The following is a 23,321-nucleotide window of genomic DNA, read 5'->3' on the forward strand; positions in this document are numbered from 1 at the left end:
AAAAATTGTAAATTGTTCCTAGTGTGTGTAGTGTGCGGGGATCGCTGGTCGGCGCGGACTCGGTGGGCCAAAGGGCCTGTTTCTGCGTCATATCTTTAAACTAAACTAAGCTAATTCTCCTGTGTAGGAAGTAACGGCAGATGCTGGTTTAAACCGAAGATAGACACAAAATTCTGGAGGCGGCACCTCTGGAGAGAAGGAATGGGTGATGTTTCGGGTCGACCCCAGTCCGAAGAAGGGTCTCGACCCGAAACGTCACCTATTCCTGGTCTCCAGAGGTGCTGCCTCGCCCGCAGAGTTACTCCAGCATTTTGTGTCCATCTTAAGCAAATCTCCTGTTGCTCTCACTCTCTCGTCATTCCCTGCCATTCCCAAGAGCTCAGCTGGGAGAGAACATCCACAATGACTTCAGTTTTGCTTCCCCTCTCTTTCCGTTCTTGCTACCAAAACCCACTGTGCCTTGTGTCTCTGAGGGTCACATCTCCACCTCCCCACCCCGATACACTAGCCCAGGGAAGTAACGCCCTGGTGGCTATTGGTGTTGGCGCTGCATTAGGTGATGATGTTCGAATGTGGTACATTCTGCCAATCATAGAGTCATAGAGTGATACAGTGTGGAAACAGGCCCTTCGGCCCAACTTGCCCACACAAGTCGCAGCTAGCTACACTAGTCCCTGCCAGCATTTGGTCCATATCCCTCCAAAATGCCTTATCCATGTATCTGCCTACCTCCATCTTAAACATTGGGACAGTCCCTGCCTCAACTATCTTCTCTGGCAGCTTGTTCCATACCTTTGCGTGAAAAGGTTACCCCCTCATCCGTGGCAAGATCCTTGATGCTGTGCGCTGGTAGAATATGCAGCTGCATAGGGCTTTGCGTCCACACTAATGGCTCTTCCCTTTAACACGCTCCTGCAAGGATTTTAAATCAGATTTAGGGGGGGGGGGGAGTCAATTCATTTTATCGTCAACCCTTTTTTTAACTGGAACCAGTTGTCACAGCAGGTCTGCCAACATTGCACGGTTAAGGGTTAATCCTGACCCCATTCAAAACCTGGCATCCACACGATGCAATTTGTAAATGTATAACAGGAAACGTTGGGATTTAATTGGGGGTATGGTGTTAAAATTCTCTCCACTTTAGCTCCCGTTACAATTCCAATGAACTGAAATGAACGGGGGGGGGGTGGGTATACTACACTAAACAAAGCAAATGTATAAAGCTTCTAATCACTTGTCCCCAACACAAGAAAGTGCAGAATGTTGCATTCAACCTTTCGGATCGCCAATTCATAAGAAGAGGGTCAGATGTTGAGGTTTTATCCCAGCTTGGACAGCGTGGATGTGGGGAGGATGTTTCCACTCATGGGAGAGTCTAGGACTAGAGGTCATAGCCACAAAATTAGACATTCGTTTGGGAAGGAGATGAGGAATTTCTTTAGTCGGAGGGTGGTGAATTTATGGAATTATTTGCCACAGAAGGCTGTGGAGGCCAAGTCAGTGGATATTTTTAAGGCAGAGATAGATAGATTCTTGATTTGTACGGGTGTTAGGGGTTATGGGGGGAAGGCAGGAGAATCGGGTTCAGAGGAAGAGATAGATCAGTCACGATTGAATGGCGGAGTAGACTTGATGGGCCGAATGGCCTAATTCTGCTCCTATCACATGATCTTGTGATCTATCCTCGGGGCAATTTTTTTACAATTATACCAGGCTAATTAGCCTACAAACCTACACGCATTTGGAGTGTTTGGATTGACAATGTTCTGCACGTGTTTCGGTGATCTTTCTCTTCAAACATTTATGCGTTACAAAATGCTTATTCGGTCATGAATTGTGGAATCATTATGTTTGTAAATTGGACCTTGATTTAACAATGTTCAATTTTTTAACACAATCCATCAGTGTTTACATTATTGAAAGTTAATTTTTTACTAGCAAATGGTTCTGTTCATTTAAGTTATGAGTGTAGATTTCATCATAACTTTAAAAAGATTTTGAATGTAATTTTCCTTTGAACATTCCCATTGTGCTTGCTTCAAGAGATCACGCAACCTATGGATTAACGTTCGATGACTAAATTAGTTTTAAAGAAACACCCCAGAAGTAAGTTGTTTCAAACTTAGAGTCTCCCCCAGTTGCGGAGGTGTGACTGACTTCAGTCTCCTGAACTTCATTCTGAAACCTATGAACTTGAAGCTGTCTGCACCCGGATAAAAATGGTGAACAGAGGGAGTCTAGAACTAGAGGTCACAGCCTCAGAATTAAAGGACGTTCTTTTAGGAAGGAGATGAGGAGAAATTTCTTAAGTCAGATGGTGGTGAATCTGTGGAATTATTTGCCACAGAAGGCTGTTGAGGCCAAGTCAGTGGAGATTTTTAAGGCAGAGATAGATAGATTCTTGATTAGTACAAGTGTCAGAGGTTATGGGGAGAAGGCAGGAGAATGGGGTGTGGAGGGAGAGATCGATCAGCTATGATTGAATGGGGGAGTAGACTTGATGGCCCGAATGGCCAGATTCTACTCGTTATTCCTTATGACCTTATAACATGGAGTGTAACATGGATGTGCGTAGAGTTTGAGCACATGGCACCATTTTGGGTTGCAAACATTGTGAAAAGAGGACAATGAAGGGCAGTGTGATTGAGAGATGTGAGTACAAGAGTGAAGGTAGTTTAGTGGAAGATGGGATCTCTGCAGATATTCTGGTGGGGGCGCATTGGCTACAAATCAAGTTACAGTCATTATGAAAGGGGAACAGGTTGCAGGGGGTTAAATATGATAAATCCAGGAATTGCCGCTACCTTGAGGCACATACAGTTGGCTTGATAAACAAACCAGACTCTCACTTGTTTGGCTCAGAACGAGAGTTTTACACCAGAAGAACCTAACTCCCCTCAAAGACCTCCGATTAATCTGTTAGTCAGAATTACAGTCCATTGTTTATCGGAGACACTGTACACGTTGAATCATAAATTAAATTATTTTAGAGAAACAGCGTGGAAACAGGCCCTTCCGCCCACCAAATCCCCGTCCGTACGCTAACGCTATCCAACACACTAGGGACAATTTACAATGTTACCAAAGTCAATTAACTGACGAACCTGTTACGTCTTTGGAGTGTGGGAGGAAACCGGAGCACCTCGAGAAGCTGGAAAAGAGAGAACATACAAACTCCATGTAGACAGTGCAAAAAGAAATGGGCTCAATCAAGGTCTACTGTGAAGAATCAGACACCTCACTGCAGGCTTGAGGATGAACTACACAGCCAGAGGTGTCATCTACAATTCACTGACATTCATTTTGAACGGGCTATTTGCCCCACCTAGTCTATGCCAACCATATTTGCCCCACCTAGCCTATGCCAACCATATTTGCCCCACCTAGCCTATGCCAACCATATTTGCCCCACCTAGCCTATGCCAACCCTATTTGCCCCACCTAGCCTATTGCCTAAAATACTTGCCCCACCTAGCCTATGCCAACCATATTTGCCCCACCTAGCCTATGCCAACCATATTTGCCCTACCTAGCCGATGCCAACCATATTTGCCCCATCTAGCCGATGCCAACCATATTTGCACCACCTAGCCTATGCCAACCATATTTGCCCCACCTAGCCTATGCCAACCATATTTGCCCCACCTAGCCTATGCCAACCATATGTGCCCCACCTAGCCTATGCCAACCATATTTGCCCCACCTAGCCGATGCCAACCATATTTGCCCCACCTAGCCTATGCCAACCCTATTTGCCCCACCTAGCCTATGCCAACCATATTTTCCCCACCTAGCCTATGCCAACCATATTTGCCCCACCTAGCCTATGCCAACCCTATTTGCCCCACCTAGCCTATTGCCTAAAATACTTGCCCCACCTAGCCTATGCCAACCATATTTGCCCCACCTAGCCTATGCCAACCATATGTGCCCCACCTAGCCTATGCCAACCATATTTGCCCCACCTAGCCTATGCCAACCATTAAGTGCCCATCCCCACGCTGTGGAAATGACCTCCTTGTAACAGCGGGCAATTCATCAAATGTGCACGGGTCATTCACGACTGGATGTGTGTTGTAGGATTTTCAGTCTGGACTGATTCAACCAGGATATTTCCACAACCCCTGTAAATGTTCACTCATTTCGGATGTTTAATGGTGAAGTAAAGGCACCACTCCGCATCTGATTGTATGATTGTTCTTTATGAATCCTGGAAGTGATGGGTTTAATCAGCATGGGACACAGGCCCTGTGCCCCACACGGTCCATGACAACCATCAGGCACCCATCCCCATGTTGCCACCGACGCTGCTACAATTGTTGTGGGAACAGCCAAGCAAGTGCAAGGCACAGGTGTGTGCCTTCCACTTGAGAAACCGAGAAGCCAAGAGACAACTTCAGGTGAACTGGTCTGGAACAACATTGAAGCACTGTGAGCATCCGGTTTACCGTGGTGTAACCCTTGACCGATGTCTTACCTTCAAGACCTATATTGAGAAGACAAAGACGAGAGTGAGCGCACGTAACAATGTTGTTAGTAAGCTCACCAACACAAGATGGGGTGCTAGGCCACAGACCCGACCTTCCACTGCCTTAGCCCTCTGCTATTCTCCTGCTGAGTATGCATGCCCAGTATGGGAAAGATCCACCCTAGCCAAGATGCTGGACCCAGGCCTCAATGCTTCCTGCAGACTTGTCACAGGTTGTCTCAAGCCAACAAGTACTGACAGCCTCTACCTCCTAGCAGGCATAGCCCCGCCAGACATCAGAAGAGCAGGAGCCAGCATGAAGGAGCACCAGCGGCAGATAACAGATGAACGGCATCCGATGTTTGGCCAGACACCATTTCCAAGCCGCCTAAGAGGAAAAGTTTTCTTAACTGTGTGACTCCCCTTGAGGCTGGCATTACAACAAGTGAAGCACGAGTCTCCATATGGGGTGATGGAATATCCACTCTACCTCCCTCAACTACCATGGGACTAACGGCAACTCCCTCCTGGTGCAGACGTAAGTTGGGCCAGATGGGAATGCCTCAATCGATTGAGATCTGGTGTTGGCAGAGCCAAAGTGTCTCTAAACAAGTGGGGATATAACTCCAACCATGTCACCTGCCAATGTGGTATTGAACCACAAACAATGGATCACCTGCTGAAATGCCCCCAGCTGCCGATCTCGCTGCCTACAATGAAGGTGCCGAGAAGTGTGTTCAGCTCTGGCTGAACAATATCTAATCTTGTGATGTGGACTCGATAAGAAACCAAGCTGGCCCGCCTTGAAACAATGGGCAATTCATCAAAAGTGCACGGTTCATTCACACGTGTAAGTCCGCTGATTCAACCAGAAGATTCAACCCCGGAAATGCTTCAGGTGCTTCATGCCGAAAGACAATCTGAATTTCCTGCCCGCCCTCCCATCATTCATTGGGCTGCTCTTCGTAAATCCGGTTGTGTCACTTTTCCCTAGCTCACAAACCCCTGTGATAAACATTTAAAGTCATGCATAGAAAGGAACTGCAGATGCTGGTATGTATCGAAGGAAGGCACAAAGTGCTGGAGTATCTCGGCTGGAGTCAGGCAGCATCCCTGGAGGAAAAGGATGGGTGATGCTCAGTCTGAAGAAGGGTCCCGACTCAAAACGTCACCCTCCTTTTTCTCCAGAGATGCTGCCTGACCCGTGAAGTTACTCCAGCACTTTTGTGTCGGTTTATAGTTATGCGATGGCTAGAACACACTCTGGGAAGTCTTGAGAACCTTAAAGGTGCTGTGTAGATGATCCACTGCCACCTTTTAACCAGGGTTTAGTACAGTATCCTCTCAAGACCATCAGACTTTAGTTTGGACGGTGACTGCTTAGTGGACATCTAGTATTTGGTTTCAGTAAATTGAACGTACTAACACACACAGCCTCTTTGAGCAAAGGTTAACCCTGCCTGGAACTCCTGTTATTACTTGGATGTATTTTGCGCACGAGAGGGCTTGCACTTGTAACCCTTGGTTTGACTTACCAGCCAACAGCTTGGAGGTTAATGGGGTCTTGGCACCAAACATCCCAGTGGGCCTAATAAAAGCAGTGACCGAATGGAAAGTGAATGCAGGATGCTGTCATTGGTACAGGAAGGGCACCTCGCACAAAAAACAATGAGCAGTCTTGAAGATTGGGCACTGATACTTCCTATTATTTGAGCGTTGGCTCCCGACACTGTCTCGCTGCAGAGAGACCGGGACATCGGCATTCAGTCATCCCAAACCAGTCCGTGAGTGGGAGAACGGGCCAACTGGTGCTCCAAGCTAAGATCCTTCAAACTGAAGTTTGGCCACTTGCTCTTCTGCTTTTTTTTTCTCTCTCAATAAAATACAAGCCAGGATTTGATGCCAATATTTTTTTTTATTAATGTTATTTTTTCTAAAAAAAGTGAGGCTTTCAATGTCAAACACAGTGTTTACCTTTTGACCTCTGAATAACAAATCCTTTCTTTGATTGATCAATGACGATCAATTCAGAGGTAACGCTCTTTTTCTATTTAAACAAACTAAAATTGAAACATAGAACTTCAGTGATGTAATGAGGCAATGCTGAGGACGGAGTTCAGAGAGAACGTACCTTCACCTCAAGATTGTCGTTGAAATTTCAGAGGTCAAAACGTAAACACTGTGTTTGTCATTTAAAACGCTTTGTTTCAATTTTAGTCTGTTTAAATCGAAAAGGAGTGTCACCTCTGAATTAATCATTGTACATCAATCAAGGTAACGATCTGTTATTCAAAGTGTTTCTGCATTGTTGCGTTTGTTGGCCTTACGTCAGACAATGGAGGAGAAATTTGCGCCTTAAAAACTCCCCTTTTTATAGTATATGTTTTTCTTTTTTTTTTACTGGTGAGGAATTATGGACTTAGAATTGAAAGCACTTCTGGCAGGGGTGGTATTAGAACTCCTTGTGTTCTACACTTTGGAGGGAGGCCATTTAATCCATCTTTGTAAACTGCTTATTAACTCGTCCCCGCTCCATCCGCTGAAGCCTGCAAATGTTTCCTTTTTAAATATTTACCCAATTCTACTATGAAGGTTATTCCTGACTCCGGTTCCTGCTCCATTTCAGGCAATGAATTCCAGATCATATTCGCTGGAATTTAGAAGATTGAGGGGGGATCTTACTTATAGAAACGTACAAAATTCTTAAGGGGTTGGACAGGCTAGATGCAGGAAGATTGTTCCCGATGTTGGGGAAGTCCAGAACAAGGGGTCACAGTTTAAGGATAAGGGGGAAGTCTTTTAGGACCGAGATGAGAAAGTTTTTTTTCACACAGAGAGTGGTGAATCTGTGGAATTCTCTGCCACAGAAGGTAGTTGAGGCCAGTTCATTGGCTATATATAAGAGGGAGTTAGATGTGGCCCTTGTGGCTAAAGGGATCAGGGGGTATGGAGAGAAGGCAGGTACGGGATACTGAGTTGGATGATCAGCCATGATCATATTGAATGGCGGTGCAGGCTCGAAGGGCCGAATGGCCTACTCCTGCACCTATTTTCTATGTTTCTATGTTTCTATGTTTCTATAACCGCGCACTGTGTTTAAAAGGGGGGGGTATTCTCCTTGTTAACCCCATCTATGTTCTTTCCGCTTGTTCCCATAAAACTGTGGCCTGAGTGTAGTCATTGGACTACACTGAGGCTCTGGAGCCCCAGTCTCTGGACAGTCCTTCTTTATTCAAATTAACTCAATTTGGATGGAACAAGATCTCCACTTGATGTGATCACTGCAAAGGCCGCAATTCTAAAGACTCCCTTTTCTCCAAGTAACATTGGCCCCTTATCCCTGTTGCCTTTCCAGTAAACCTCCTACGAATAGTTTCTGAGCCTGTGACCTCCTTCCTAAATTGTGAGGTGCAATACCAGACAAAAGGGGTTGAATTTCAACACTCAGATTACATGTGGGTTGATTGGAAAAACATTTAACATCTCAGCTGATCCCAATCCAACTGCAAATCACTATATCCCTCTTTTCCCACCTTTTTCCCCCCTTTTAGTTTCACCGCAGTGTGGACTAACCATCAGTCCAGAGGCAGAGGGAAATTTAAATATTTGGATGAAGCTGGGATTAAGCTTTTGGTTTAATGTTGGCTTATTATGCTGAGAAGTGGTACATGGAATGCAGCATTGCAAAGTGCGATGTCATGCATTTTGGTGATTGGAATAAAAGCGTGGGTTATTTTCTAAGTGGGGAGAGAATTCAGAAATTGGTGGTGCAAAGGGGCTTGGGAGTGCAGGTGCATGATTCCCAGAAATTTAATTTGCAAGTCAAATCGGTGGTAAGGAAGGGTGAGTACAATGCTTGCATTTATTTCAAGAGGGCTGGAATACAAAAACAGGGAAGTAATGCTGAGGCTCTATATGGCACTGGTCAGCCGGCATTTGGAGTAATGTGAGCAGTTTTCAGCTCCATATCTGAGGAAGGATGTGCTGGCATTGGGGAGGGTCCAGAGGAGGTTTACAAGAATGATCCCAGAAATGATTGTTAACATATGATAAGCGTTTAAAAGCTCTGGGCCTGCACTCACTGGAGTTTAGAAGGATGAGGGGGAGACCCCATTGAAACTTACCAAATGGTGAAAGTTCTGGATAGAGTAATGAGGGGAGGATGTAATGTGGAGAGGTTACGGGGAGAAATCGGGAGAATGGGGTTAGGAGGGGGAGATAGATCAGCCATGATTGAATAGCGGAGTAGACTTGATGGGCCAAATGGCCTAATTCTACTCCTATTCCTTATGACCTTACGAACTCAGCAGATCAGGCAACATTCCTGGGGGGGAATTGATAGGGAACATTTCGGATCAGGACCCTTCTTCAAATCCAGACTGAAATCTCCTCCCTTGCAGGAAAATATATATTGTGCAGTCAGAGCTAGAAATTCGAAAAATGTTAGTGAGTGGGCAGTGGTGATGCTGGAAATGGGTGGTATCGACAATAGTTCTAAAAGAGGAAACAATCAGTCTTTATGCATAACTCACGGGGAAAATCTAAAAGAGTTAAAATGCGTTGACTCATGTGGACAAATATGTAAGAGCAACAAGAGATCGGAAGGATTGAAGGTGTTGGCTTAAACTGATTGTATAAAAACAATTTGAGTATCAGGAACAATTGAATTGGGCGGATGTGAAAGGGTGAGACTTGGTAACTGCATCTGAACATAAGAAATGAAAGCCATTCAGTCCCTTATACTTGCTCTGATATTTAGTAAGATTATGGCTGATCTCCTAGCTCAGCACCACTGTAGTGCTCTGAACAATCCTATCAACAATGAGAGAGTGGTCTTGAGCTACAATCTACCTCACTGGAAACCCTCAGACTATTTTTCATCAGACTTTACTGGACTTTATCTTGCACTAAACGTTATTCCCTTTACATCATGTATCTGTACACTGTGGTGCTATCTGGTTAGCATGCAACAGAAGCTTTTCACTGTACGCTCAGTACACGTGATGATAAACCAAACTAACTATTGCACTAATTCCATATCTTTTTATCTCCCTAAACAATCAAATATCTATCCAACCCTGTCTTGAATATATTCAGCTCAGCCCTTTTGGCTTGAGAATACCAAAGTTTCACTGCTTCTGGTTGGGGGGGGGGGGGGGGGGGGGATAAGAAAATGGGATAAAAATAGAACTAGTGCGAATCGCTGGTCGGCATGGATTTGGTGGGCCAAAGAGCCTGTTTTCATGCTGTATCACTAAACTAAACTAAGCCATAAGCACAACATGTTCATTAAGTAACCTGCATCAAGTATAAAGATGCCATATAGTACTTAACAAAGTAGACATCACAGTCTATACCTGGAAACCACGGGGCTCAGTAAATGTGGCTCCACCAGATTCTGAATGCTTTCTTTTTCTTTCTCTCACTCTCACTCTCTCTCTCTCTCTCTCTCACTTTCAGGGAGTTTATTGCCCCTTCTGATCTCATGCAAAATAACAATCTCCTGAACTCTTGTTTCTCTACATCATTGTGTCTTCCCCAGCTTTGACTGTTCCTTGTGTGGGCCTACAATGTGACCACGCCTCGACTTTGCCACAAACGTCCTGGCACCCACAATAAGACTTTTAATTCCCTGTTTTTCGTAACTCCTAATTCACTTGTTTTGAGAGTCATCCCTTGTTTGTGCATTCCGTGCAGATGTAATGAATGGCTTAGTGGCAACACATTCTCTGACCTTCACAGTCCGCAGGTTGCAAAATGCTCCCGTTTCCCCACTCTCTCTCCACAGTTAGCATCGTTTCTTGATTTCATTGTGTTAATACTGAATTACTATATATTTTTAAATAAATCCACAAAGAAACAAGGCTGTTTTTATTTTGCAACTTAGGTGGTTTTCTGACCTGAAATGTTGACTCTCTTTCACACCCCCTCATGGTGCCTGAGCTGCTAATTGCTTCTCGCCCTTTTCTGGTTTTCGCTTCTCATTGCCAGCATCTGCAGATTTTGTACTCCAATAACTACAAAATCAGAAAATGCGGCTATTCGGCCTGTCCTGTCCATGGTAGCTCACTCTCCAGCTCCAACGGCCGGCCCCGTCTCTGGATCCATGAGAATTCCTCCTCATCCTACATTTATCTAATTCCTCTTGAAGGTCTCAGTGGACCCTGCCTTCACCATCTCTGCTGGAGGTGCATTCCTAATTCCAACTCCGTGCATGGAGATTTTTCCTCGTGTTCGTTCCTGTTAATTCTCTTTCCCTTTACTGACCTTTAGTCCGCATTCTCTTCGCCAGGGAGGAGGCCTCCCACTGTCCTTTCCGTCTCTACCCCTCGTTGCTTTATGACTCCCATCACCGTGTCTTGAAAGGAAACAGCCCCAGCCTCCCCAACATATCCTTGTCACTGAAGTCTCTCATCCCACAAACTTCATAAGTTCATAAGTTGTAGGAGCAGAATTAGACCATTGGGTCCATCAAGTCTACTCCGCCATTCAATCATGGCTGATCTATCTTTCCCTCTCAACACCATTCTCCTGCCTTCTCCCCATAACCCCTGACACCCGTACTAATCAAGAATCTATCAATCTCCACCTTAAAAATATCCATTGACGGTCTCCAGAGCCTTCCGTGGCAATGAATTCCCCAGATTCACCACCCTCCGACTAAAGAAATTCCTCCTTATTTCCTTTCTCAAGATGCATCTTTTTTATTCTACGGCTATGGCCTCTGGTCCTAGACTCTCCCACTATTGGAACCATCCTCTCCACATCCACTTCTTTCACCATTCGCTAAGTTTCAATGAGGTTCCCCCCCTCATCCTTCTAAACTCCAAACATACAAGCATGATAAATCACCACTTCATTGCTTTTGCATCCTTCCTAATAATCAACTCAACAGAATTGAAAACAACACTCACTCCACCCCTGCAAGGAAGGCTAAACTAATGTATTGTATAGGTTCGGCATGACTTCCCTGCTTTTATAGCCTAAACCATTGTTGTTGCAGCTCAGCTCACGATTGTGTTTGTCTTTGGAACTGTTTTCTCGGTCGCGACTGCCCTGCCACTTTCACTGATTTGTACACCCTCACCTTCAGTCCTCTCTGCTCGTACACTCCTTGTGGAACAGCATCCTTTATTCTATAATGCCTCTCCTCATTATTTTCTAAAAATAAATGCGCCACCTCACATTTCTCCACATTATCTGCCTTAACTCTGCCCATTCTGCATTCATAACACAGTTGTTCTAACGATGTGTTGAAATACTACCGTAAGACAGTAATGTTGAGGGAACTAACATATATAAATATGCAACATGTGAGGCATCTCACCATTAGTTCAGACTCCCTGCAATATATCTGCCTTTGGATGGGGAGACGAGATGTATGTTTAGTATTCCAGGTGCAGTCTAATCAGAGCTGCATGTAATTGCCGTAAAATGTTTTTGGTTTTGAATTTTAAATACTCTTGCAAGGAAGGTCAACATTCCTTTGCAGGTTGCTTTGTAATTCATGTACAAGAATATCCAGGTCTCTTGAAACACCGAAATCTTTTCAATCTCTCAGTTTTTAAAAAAATTGCTTCTGCCTGCCAAATTGGATAAATTCAATTTTCCATCATCCATTCCACTGGCCATTGTTCTACCCGACTCATTTACCTTGTCTCGGTTCCCTAAAGCCTCGCTGAATTCTCTTCAGTAGTCACACCACCACCCAGCTTATCAGCAAAATTAATTTGGTTTCCATCAGTTTGGTCGCCCCGTTAAAGGAAGGATGTCGAGGCTTTGGAAAGAGTGCAGAGATATACCAGAATGGTGCCTGGATTAGAGGGTATTAGCCATAGGGAAAGGTTCCACAGACTTGGATTGTTTTTTTACACAGAGGGTGTTGAGTGCCAGGACTACTTGGTATTTAAGAGACTTTTGGATAGGGAAACAGGCAGATCTGGTCAGGTCTGGACCCGTCTTCAAGGCTGGAATAAATACCTTTGATCTAATTTACCAAAAGAAAACTAATTTCCTAATGGTTACCACAGCACCATTGAAGATGCAAGGAACTGCAGATGATGGATTATGAAAGAGGACACAAAGTGCTAGCAGGTCAGGCAGCATCTCTGGAGAACATGGATAGGTGACATTTTGGGTCAGGCCCCTTCTTCAGACTAATTGTGGTATGGGGGGGTGGGGGGGGTTTGTGGTGGAAGCTGGAAGAGAAAAGTATTGAGGCACTAATGTTCTTCAGAGGGGACAAAACAACTGAATGATACAACTTTCCTCATCCTGAATATCCATACCCTCCACCACCAGCACACAGTATCTGCAACGTCCAGGTTACTGAAAGAACACCCCACAAACCTGATAACCAGTAAGCACAAGGGCAGAATGTGGAACTTTCTGCCACAGAAGGCAGTAGAGACCAATTCACTGGGTGTTTTCAAGAGTGAGTTAGATATGGCTCTTCGGGCTAACAGCCATGATCATATTGAATGGCAGTGCTGGTTCGAAGGGCCGAATGGCCTACTCCTGCACCTATTTTCTACGTTTCTGTGTTTGCATGGGAGCACCTCGACCTGCAAGGTGTGCTCTAGGCTGCACACAATCCTGACATGGAAATATGTCGCCACTTCTTCATTGCAGTTCTAAATCTTACAAGTCCCTCCCTGGCAACTGTGTGGATACATCCACATCAAAAGAATTGCAGCAATTGCAGGCAATTAGAGTTCGAGACTCAAGTGTTTAATTGTCCTACGTACCCAAACAACCGATGCCAGAACCAATGATCGACTCATTTGCCCCACAGCTGTTCATTTGACCTTGTCTATTTGTGTATCTGAGCAAAATCAAACTGCTGGAGGAACTCTAATGTAATGAGAAGGAACTGCAGATGTCGGTTTGTACCAAAGATAGTCACAAAATGCTGGAGTAACTCAGAGGGTCAGGCAGCATCTCTGGAGAATATGGATAGGTGATATTTTGGGTCGGGGCCCTTCTTTAGACTGATTGTAGCAGGGGGAGCGGGATTAAAAAAACTGGAAGCGAAAAGAGGGAGCACAAATCACGACGGACAACAGATGACCTCGGGCGAGGGGGTCCCTTGATAGGCAAATTATTGGATAGCTATAGATATAAAAACAGGTTTGAGTCAGGAGGGATACACGGTTGTCAACTGTAAAACTTTTAACTGACTTTTAGTGGGGATGTATTCACAAAATGCTGGAGTAACTCAGCAGGTCAGGCAGCATCTCAGGAGAGAAGGAATGGGTGACGTTTTGGGTCGAGACCCTTCTTCGGAATGATGTCAGGGGGGTGGGACAAAGGAAGGATATAGGTGGAGACTGGAAGATAGAGGGAGATCTGGGAAGGAGGAGGGGAAGAGAGGGACAGAAGAACTATCTAAAGTTGGAGAAACTTTAGTGGGGATGTGGATGGTGGGGGGGGGGGTGGGGGTGAAATGAAGTGTTTGTGGAAGTTGACTAAAATTGGAACATTCAAGGTTCATGCCTCGATCTGTCCGGCCCCGATCCGAAACATCACCTCTTCATTTTCTCCAGAGACGCTGCCTGACCCGCTGAGTGACTTCAGCTTTTAGTGTCTATCTTTATTGCTGGATGAACCAGTATCTGTAGAGGGGGAAATGGACAGATGACTTTTCTGGTCAGAACCCTTCCTGAAATTTGAAATAATATCAATCCATTTCCCTCCACAGATTTTCTGACCCATCGAGTTCCTCCAGCATTTCATTTTTGCTCAAGATTCCAGCATCTGCAGTCTCTTGCGTCTCCATTTTTTTGTGTATTTATTGTCTGAATTCCACATGACAGCACTGACTAGTTAATTGGTTTGTGGTATGTTTGGACTTCCCAACGTCATGAAAAATGTAAGATAATATCTAAATGAGTTCTTTGTGACCATGCACCAGTCTTTCTGCATCAAGATCGCAGGCATTTGCGAGTGGTATTGTTTTGTCCACCTTCCTCCCTCAAGAATTTGCCTCATTCTAGCCTTGCCCTCTCTAAACAGACTAGTTCCTGGTGTGGCAGGTCTGTCGGAAGACGTGACATTGAACAGGTTTTCCCACTGTTCTCCAGAGATTAGCAATCAATAAGGTGAATGTTTCACAGGTATCACAAAATGCTGGAGTAACTCAGCGGGTCAGGCAGCATCTCAGGAGAGAAGGAATCCTCTGCTAACCAGCCAGCGAAAAGACAATAGGAAGTAGGAATAGGAATTGTGGGGATAAAATAGAGCTAGTGTGGTATCACAAAATGCTGGAGTAACTCAGCAGGTCAGGCAGCATCTCTGGAATGGGTGACGTTTCGGGTCCTTCCTTTGTCCCGCCCCCCTGACATCAGTCTGAAGAAGGGTCTCGACCCAAAACGTCACCCATTCCTTCTCTCCTGAGATGCTGCCTGACCCGCTGAGTTACTCCAGCATTTTGTGATACCTTCGATTTGTACCAGCATCTGCAGTTATTTTCCTACACAGGTGGATGTTTCACCTAACTAAGGAATCTTGAAACAGGGACACCGTCCAAAAATAAAATGGTGACAATTTAGGATAGAAGGAGGAGAAATGTCTCCTTTCCGAGGGAATTCTCAGCACTGGAGGATAATGGTGGGCAGTTTGATAGAGAGATGGCAGCACAAGGAGGAAAGCAGTGTAGTGTGAGATTGGATTTTGGATGCTTTCTGCTGATACTCTGATAAGGATGCATTTGTAGCCACAATTAAAGCAGTCACTATGAAAGAGGTGCAGATTGCAGAGAGTTGAACAGAATCAAATAATTACTGCTGCCTTGAAGTGCATGCAGATGGCTTGATAAAGAAGCCAGGCCCTCACTTGTTCAGCTCAGAACAGGAATTTTACACAGAAAAACTCCAACTATCCTCAAAGCCCTCCCATTAAACTATTACTCAGTCCATTGTTCATCTGAGAACCTGTACATGCCAGATCATACGTTAAATGCTCCTAATACATATATCTTCATGGTGTTACTCTCACTTCCACGTCAGAATGTAATGGGTTCAATCAGTGCCTATGGTGGAGATTCAGACAGAGTGGAGAGGATGTTTCCACTGGTGGGAGAGTCTAGGAATAGAGGTCTTAGGCTCAGAATTAAAGGACGTTCTTTCGGGAAGGAAATGAGAAGAAATTTGTTTAGTCAGAGGGTGGTGAACCTGTGGAATTCTTTGCCACAGAAGGCTGTGGAGGCCAAGTCAATGGATATTTTTAAGCCAGAGATAGATAGATTTTTGATTAGTACGGGTGTCAGGGGTTATGGGGAGATGGCAGGAGAATGGGGTTAGGAGGGAGAGAGAGAGCAGCCATGATTGAGTGGCGGAGTAGGCTTTATGGGCTGAATGGCCTAATTCTGCTCCCATTACTTATGGCCTTATGACCCCACTGCAGTGCTGGGGATGTGCTACACTGCCAGAGATGCAGTCTATAATTCAATGGCATTCATTTTGAAGAGGGGAATTCATACAGTATGGAAACTGGCCCTTTGCCCCACCCAGTCTATGCCAACCATCAAGCACCCATCCCCACACTGCCATCGGTGGCGCCACAGTTAATGTGGAAATGGCCTCCTTGGAACAGCGGGCAATGCATCAAACGTGCACTGGTCTTTCATGACTGGAAGCACGCTGCAGGATTTTCCATCTGAACTGATTCAACCAGGATAATTCCATGACCCTGAAAATGCTCACATATTTTAGATGCTTAATGGTGAAGCAAAGCATCTGAATGAGTCCTATTAACTCATCATTCATTGTTTTGCTCTTCATTTAAACCCGACTGTATCATTTTATTCCTCACAGAAACCGGAGATAACATTTAGAGTAATGCATTAATTTAGATTAATGCACCTTCAAGTACATTGTCCGCCTCCTCTAACCTCATCCACTGCTTCTGGTGTTCCCCATGCAGCCTCCTGTACATCAGCGAGACTAAGCATAGACTCAGCAACCGTTTCACCGAACACTTGTGCTCAGTCCACCAAGGCCCACTAGTTCTCCCAGTTGCTAAACATTTTAAGTCCACTTGTTTGGCATCTCATCAGTCATCTGAAACATCCATTCTCTTCACACGGTGGCCAATATTTAGAGTAATGCTTTATTGAGAGTTGAAACACACTCCGGGACTCCTTGAGGACCTGAAAGGAGATGAGTAGATAAAACAGCCTCTCCTTTGACAGTACAGTATTCTCTCAAGACCAGAAACACTTTTCCAGAATGACAAGACTATCCTGTTCTACCTGTATGTGCGATACAGGCACATGCCTCCCTGCAGGGCCCCTGGACAAGTGAGAGGGGAATTGCTGACCTAAAATCTCTGTTCCTCCAGTTGGCCACATGCAAACTGGGTGCACAGCACTCAGCAGGTCAGGCAGCATCTCTGGAGAGAAGGAATGGGTGACGTTTCGGGCCGAGACCCCCTTCTTCAGATATGAACATTGAATTCTCCGATTTCAAGTAACAACCCCTACCTCCTCTCTCTTTCTTGCCCTGACCCATTTCTCCCCCAATCTCCCACAGTCACCGTGTTTCTTTCCCTCCTTTGTCCACTCACCTCGCATCCATGTGTCCTTCATTTCCATTCCCCCTTCACCCCCCCCCCCCCCCCCCCCAATCTCCTTCCAGCTATATCATGGTCATCTTCGAACCCGAAGGACGAACAACAACAATATCCCTGCCTCTGGCTTTACGTTTCTCTCCTCTTCTCTCCTTATCTGACACCCTCCTAATCATCTCTAACCTTTGCACTTGCTCCACCCATCAGCCAATCACTATGGAATTTCTTTTCTTAAATTGCATTTTAAAAACACCATGCTTTTCTGCTAGTTTGCGGCAGATTTAGTTTTCAATGTTTACATATGTTTGAACAGTAACTGGGAGCGAGGTGATATACGTTGCTCCTGAGGCCCAGTGTTAAACATTGACTGCTGTGCTCTCTGTGTGGTCTACCCAGAGCCTTAAATAATCTTCATAGCGTTGTAGCGCCGTGTTCCATTCTTTGTATACAGGGACTTACCATGCACTGGCTTGTGCTAATGCCCTTCCAATGCTATCTTGGTGACCTGCAATAGTTCCTTCTCTCTCTATGGTGTCTGAAGAAGGGTCTCCACCCAAAACGTCACCTATTCCTTCTCTCCAGAGATGCTTCCTGACCCGCTGAGTTACTCCAGCTATTTGTGTCCATCTGAGGTGGTGGAAGGATCTGCTCTTGGTTATTCTCTGTACATCTGCTGAGTTGCCTGGGCTGGTGTACGGAGGACTTTGATGAGGCAGATAGCCTCATTGACCCCTCATTATTGAGTTAAGTTGAAGGAATGTGTCATTCTAGGGGTCTGCTGATAGCCGAGATACTTTATCTTCAAGGATTTCCAACCTTCCCAAAGTGTTGCTGATTTTTCATGCCCTTCTATCCTGCCAGCACTGGTGATTTCCTGCCCCCGACCCCACCTTCCAATCCCTCCCCGCTTCCACCATGGACATGGGTTAACAATGCTACCTCTCCACCCACATCCCTCACATGTTCTGCCAGACATCGTGATCCAGGCCCTGATGGGAGCAATGTTTTAGTTCTAGAAATACAACGCTGAAACAGGCCCTTTGGTCCACCAAGTCTGCACTGACCAGCGATCCCCGTACATTAACACTATCCTACACACACCAGGGACAATTGACACTTATACCAAGCCAATTAATCTGCAAAACTGTACGTCTTTGGAGTGTGGGAGAAAGCCGAAGATCTTGGAGAAAGCCCACGCTGTCACGGGGAGAACGTACAAACTCCGTACAGACAGCACCCATTGTCTGGATCGAACCCGGGTCTGTGGCGCTGCAAGGCAGCAACTCTACCGCTGCGCCACCACGCCGTCCGAGAATATGGACATATTCAACACCAGAAAATTGTACAATTGTGGGTGCCCTAACACACACACTCCTCTAAGTCAGGAGAACTTCTAGTCAGATGTGAGGGGAGAACATGGAATATCTGGCATTAATATCTACCGATTGTCGGCCTCCCCTTTCAAATGTCCTCCTCGCGTCACCTTTAAAAATGTGTGGATTGTGGAGAGGTTTAATTGTACCCCGACTTTTGTTCTTTTCCCAGATGGGCTTCAGGAGGTCGAAGGGTCTGAGGGGCTGCTGGACCAACAGGACTCACCTGGAGAAACGTCTGCTGGTTCTGATCACCCTTCTCGTCCTGGCACTGCTCAGCAGCGTCGTCGCCCTGCTCTTCAGAAGGAGTAAGTGCTTCGGAGGGAGAGCCATGTCATGGAAATAATGGCAGCAGAAACAAAGCCTGCAGCCTGACAAGCCCACGCTGCCACTTAATTAGATCTCGACTCCATTCAACAAGTTTAGTTACGTAGCCTCCGACACCCTGCCTGACGAGGAACAGCAGGTGCTGGATACCTGAAATGAAGACAATCACCAATTGCTGGAGAAGATTAGGCAGCTCATGTGGAAAGAGAAGCCGTTAATGTTTCAGGTCTGGGAGGTTTTGTCGGATCTGGGAAAGTGGGACAAAAAGTAGTGGCAGAGAAGGTGGAGGAGGGATGGGTAGAATAAAGGGAATATTGCCGACAGGTGAACTCAATGACTTAATGTGGTGGTGAAGTAGCAGGTTATTTGTGTCTCAGCTTAGCTTATTGTCACGTGTACCGAGGTACAGTGAAAAGCCTTTGCTGTGCGCGATCCAGTCAGTGGGAAGACGATGCACGATTACAATCGAGCCATTCACAGTGGACAGATACATGATAAGGGAATAATGTTTAGCGCAAGGTAAAGCCAGTAAAATCCGATCAAAGATAGTCCTGTAATCAGTTGCCAAAAATAAAGCTGACAAGCCCAGCAAGCCAGACGATACAAATAGAAAAGTAAATATTGAGTTTAAATGATGACAGGCAGATGCGATGAGTTCTGAAACACACAAAAGCAAGGAGTTGCTTAACACTGGAGAATTTGATTTTGAGTCCATTTATCAATCTTTAAAACCTATTAACTTATCGAATCCCTCAGTCATAGCGCGTTTAAATGTCCACCCTCAGGAAATCTCATTCGTGTTATGCAACTTGGCCTCGTAATTGGAATGTTTTTAACTGGTGCATGTGCACTAATCCGTCTCCAAGGCCAATCTTGGTGATGACACGGCGTTCAACAACGAATGCAATAATCTTAATATGGCCTAACGTTATATAATTCTCATAACTTTGTATCTCTTTGTACATCAAACCCTTGAGATGACAATTAATGATCGCGAGGCCTTCATGGACAGATAATAAAACTTTTTGTCCAAAAGCACAAGTTCGCTCATAGAGTCATAGAGTAATGCAGCATGGAAACTGGCCCTTCACCCCAACCCGCCCATGCTGAGCTGGGTAAAGAAGATCAGCCTCTGTAGCTGTGGAGAACCGTTGGAAGATAGCCTGCTTTCAGTGTATCGGTGATTTGCCACAGTTACACCGGGAGATACTTGGTACTAGGCTTGCCCTATGGTCGTCCAATTAATGACCTGGTCTCGAGCTAGTCAAACTATTTAAAGGATGTTTAGTTTAGTGATACAGCGCGGAAATAGGCCCTTCGGCCCACCGAGTCTGTGCCAACCAGTGATCCCCGCACATTAACACTATCCTAACACACTCGGAACAATTTACATTTATACCAAGCTAATCAACTTACAAACCTGTATGTCCTTAGAGTGTGGGAGAAAACCAAAGATCTTGGAGAAAGGGGATAATGTACAAACTCCGTACAGACAGCAGCCATAGTCGGGATCGAACCTAGGTCTCTGGTGCTGTTAGGCAGCAACTCTAACGCTGCCCCACCGTGCCACCCCAATGTTTGTTTGTGCATATTGCCCCATGGATTCGTGACGATTCTCACCAACAATGAGGTCTCTGATCACTGAAGCAATGGGATTCACACAAAGGGTGGTGGGTGTTTGGATTCACACAAAAGGTGGTGGGTGTATGGAACGAGCTGCCAGAGGATGTGGTTGAGGCAGAGACTATTGCAACATTTAAGAAACAATTAGACAGGTACATGAATAGGACCGATTTAGAGGGATATGGGCACGTTGATTGGAGTGGGCAAATTGGGCCAAAGGGCCTGACTCTGAATCACAATAAAGTTGATGTTCCTCCAAAACTTAAGTATAAATGTTCCTTAAGAATTGAAGGTTGGAATGATTATTCATAAGTTCATAAGTTCATATTTGCCTTATATTATTGCTTTATATAAGGATAAGGCTTTTGAAAGACTGAAGCTTTGTGGTTCATTTAGTGGTCCAGTGGGATAAAGAATGAACTAGCATGTATTTGTACCATCTGCAGAACATAATTAAAAGGGAAAGGAAGATATCAACTTTTATACAAGCCATGAGTGCAATTTAGTAAAGGCAAAACAAAAATGTTTCCAGTCACTGTTCAAATAAGTCAATAGGGAAAGACAATGCAGGGCTGAAATAATTATTAGTTTTAACACAAGGGCGCATCGTTCAGCTCCTTCAGAGAATGCTGGCATTTACACTCCATGTAAGTAAATAATTAAATCATGTTTACTCTTCCTTTTCCAAAGTCATAGCGTGATACAGCGTGGAAACAGGCTCCAGCCCAACCTGCCCACAACGGCCAACATGTCCCACCTGCCTGCCTTTTTGGTCCATATCCCTCCAAACCTGTCTTATTCATGTACTTGTGTAACTGTTTCTTAAATGTTGGGATAGTCCCTGCCTCAGCTACGACATCTGGCAGCTTGTTCCATAACACCCACCACCCTTTGTGTGAAAAAGTTACCCCTCAGATCCTTACTAAATCTTTTCCCCTTCACCTTAAACCTATGTCGTCTGGTCCTCGATTAAGTAGCTTAATTTCTCTTCATTTGTCCATCTGTCCGAATTAATCCTTAGTGTTGACATGGTTTTCACTTTGAACATTAACCCAGAAAATGGAACAAAACAGAGAAAGCTGTAAACAGAATTAACATTTCAGATTGAAGATAGACACAAAATGCTGGAGTAACTCAGCGGGTCAGGCAGCAGCTCGGGATAAAAGAAATAGGTGACGTTTCGGGTCGAGACCATTCTTCAGACTCGACCTGAAACGTCACCTATTCCTTTTCTCCAGAGATGCTGCCTGTCCCGCTGTTACTCCAGCATTTTGTGTCTATCTTCGGTGCAAATCAGCATCTGCAGTTCCTTCCTGCACATTTCAGATTATTGATCGTTTGGCAAGACAAGGAAAGAGAGATTAAAAACCCTGAAACTGACTTGGACTTTTTTCAAATGTGCATCTGATCCAGATATGTTTAATTCTGACCTTGCCTGTTTAGTTTCAGTAAGTGCTTTGCAAAAACTTCAGAAAGAAAAATACTTGTTCTTGATGATGAGCAATCTCTAAGTGAATGTAGTGATTAAATTATGTTTTAATTCACCAAGCAACGCCCATGCCACAGATTCGCGACTCAATGGTAAGAGATAAGTTCTGCTCTGTTGGGAAGACGAAGTGTGGAGTTCTTGTTTAGTTTGGAGATACAGCGCGGAAACACACCATTCGGCCCACCGAGTATGCACCGACCATTTCCTATATACTAGGGACAATTTTCACCTATACCAAGCCAATCAATCAGAATCAGAATCAGAATCAGAATAATCTTTATTGTCGTCCAAAAAATAAGTCTTTTGGACGAAATCCCATTACCCACAGTCCAACAATCAGAGCAAAAAAAATAAGCAATAACACACACAATCACAAACCAACACAAAACAAAAAAAAGAAACATCCATCACAGTGAGTCTCCTCCAGTCACCTCCTCACTGCGATGGAAGGCCAGAATGTCTTTTCTCTTCCCCTGCCGTCTTCTCCCGCGGTCAGGCTGTTGAAGTTGCCACGTCGGGGCGGTCGGGGCTCCCGACATTGAAGCCCCCACCTACAAATCTGTATGTTTTTGGAGAGCGGTAGGAAACCGAAGATCTCGGAAAAAAACCCACGCGGTCATGGGGAGAATGTACAAACTCCATACAGGCAGTATCCTGGGCAGCACAGTAGTGCAGCAGAAGGGTTACTGCGTTACAGCGCTTGCAGCGCCGGAGACCCGGGTTCGATCCCAACTGCAGGTGCTATTCTGTATGGAGTTTGGATATTCTCCCCATGACCCCCTGGCAGCAACTCTACTGCTACACCATCGTGACGGAATGTTTACGGGATTCAAAGTTATATGGAGAGATGAAGGGTAGCCTCACAGTGTCAGAGACCAAGAAACCTATGCCAGAGACCAAGGTTCAATCCTGACCTCGGGTGCTGTCTGTGTGGAGTTTGCACATTCTCCCTGTGACTGTGCGTTTACTCTGGTTTTGTTCCACATCCTAAACAGGTTGATTGGCCATGAAAATTGCCTCAGATGTGTAGAGGAATCGAGCGGGAGTTGATGAAAATGCAGAAAGAGTACAAATAACAGGATTAATGTAGGATTTGTGCTAACGGTTGGCTGAAGGTCGGCATAGATTTGGTGGATCGAATGGTCTGTTTTCACACTGTATCTTTCTATGACAAGAGAAATGGGGTTGTCTTGCAGGAGTGGAGAGTTGATCAAAATTTAAGAGGTGTTCAAAATCTTTTTTTTTAAATTCTTGAGTAAACATGGTTTTTACTGCTGGCATGCATCGGTAAACCAAAAGGCTTGGATTTAAGATCATTAGCAAATGAATCAGAGGGGATTTATTTTTCTTAAGAAGTCAGTTATGTGCCTCCTGAAATGGCAGTGGATTCAGCGGTAATTTTCAAAGAGATTGGATGTCAGAGAGACACAAGAGACTGCCGATGCTGGAATCCTGAGCAAAATCAAATTACTGG

The 23,321-nt window shown here is 45.0% G+C and overlaps 1 protein-coding gene across 3 annotated transcripts in view; it reads left to right on the plus strand.

The window, feature by feature from the left end:
• LOC144608147 (endothelin-converting enzyme 1-like) overlaps positions 1–23,321 on the plus strand; it is a 173,840-nt gene that overhangs the window by 76,314 nt on the left and 74,205 nt on the right. For all 3 annotated transcript variants that reach the window (XM_078425563.1, XM_078425564.1, XM_078425562.1), the window contains one exon: positions 18,581–18,716. In XM_078425563.1, coding sequence (XP_078281689.1) covers positions 18,581–18,716 — 136 coding nt within the window. The remainder of the gene's footprint in view (positions 1–18,580; positions 18,717–23,321) is intronic.

This window comes from Rhinoraja longicauda, chromosome 30 (assembly GCF_053455715.1).
Source record: "Rhinoraja longicauda isolate Sanriku21f chromosome 30, sRhiLon1.1, whole genome shotgun sequence".
NCBI lineage: Eukaryota > Metazoa > Chordata > Chondrichthyes > Rajiformes > Arhynchobatidae > Rhinoraja > Rhinoraja longicauda.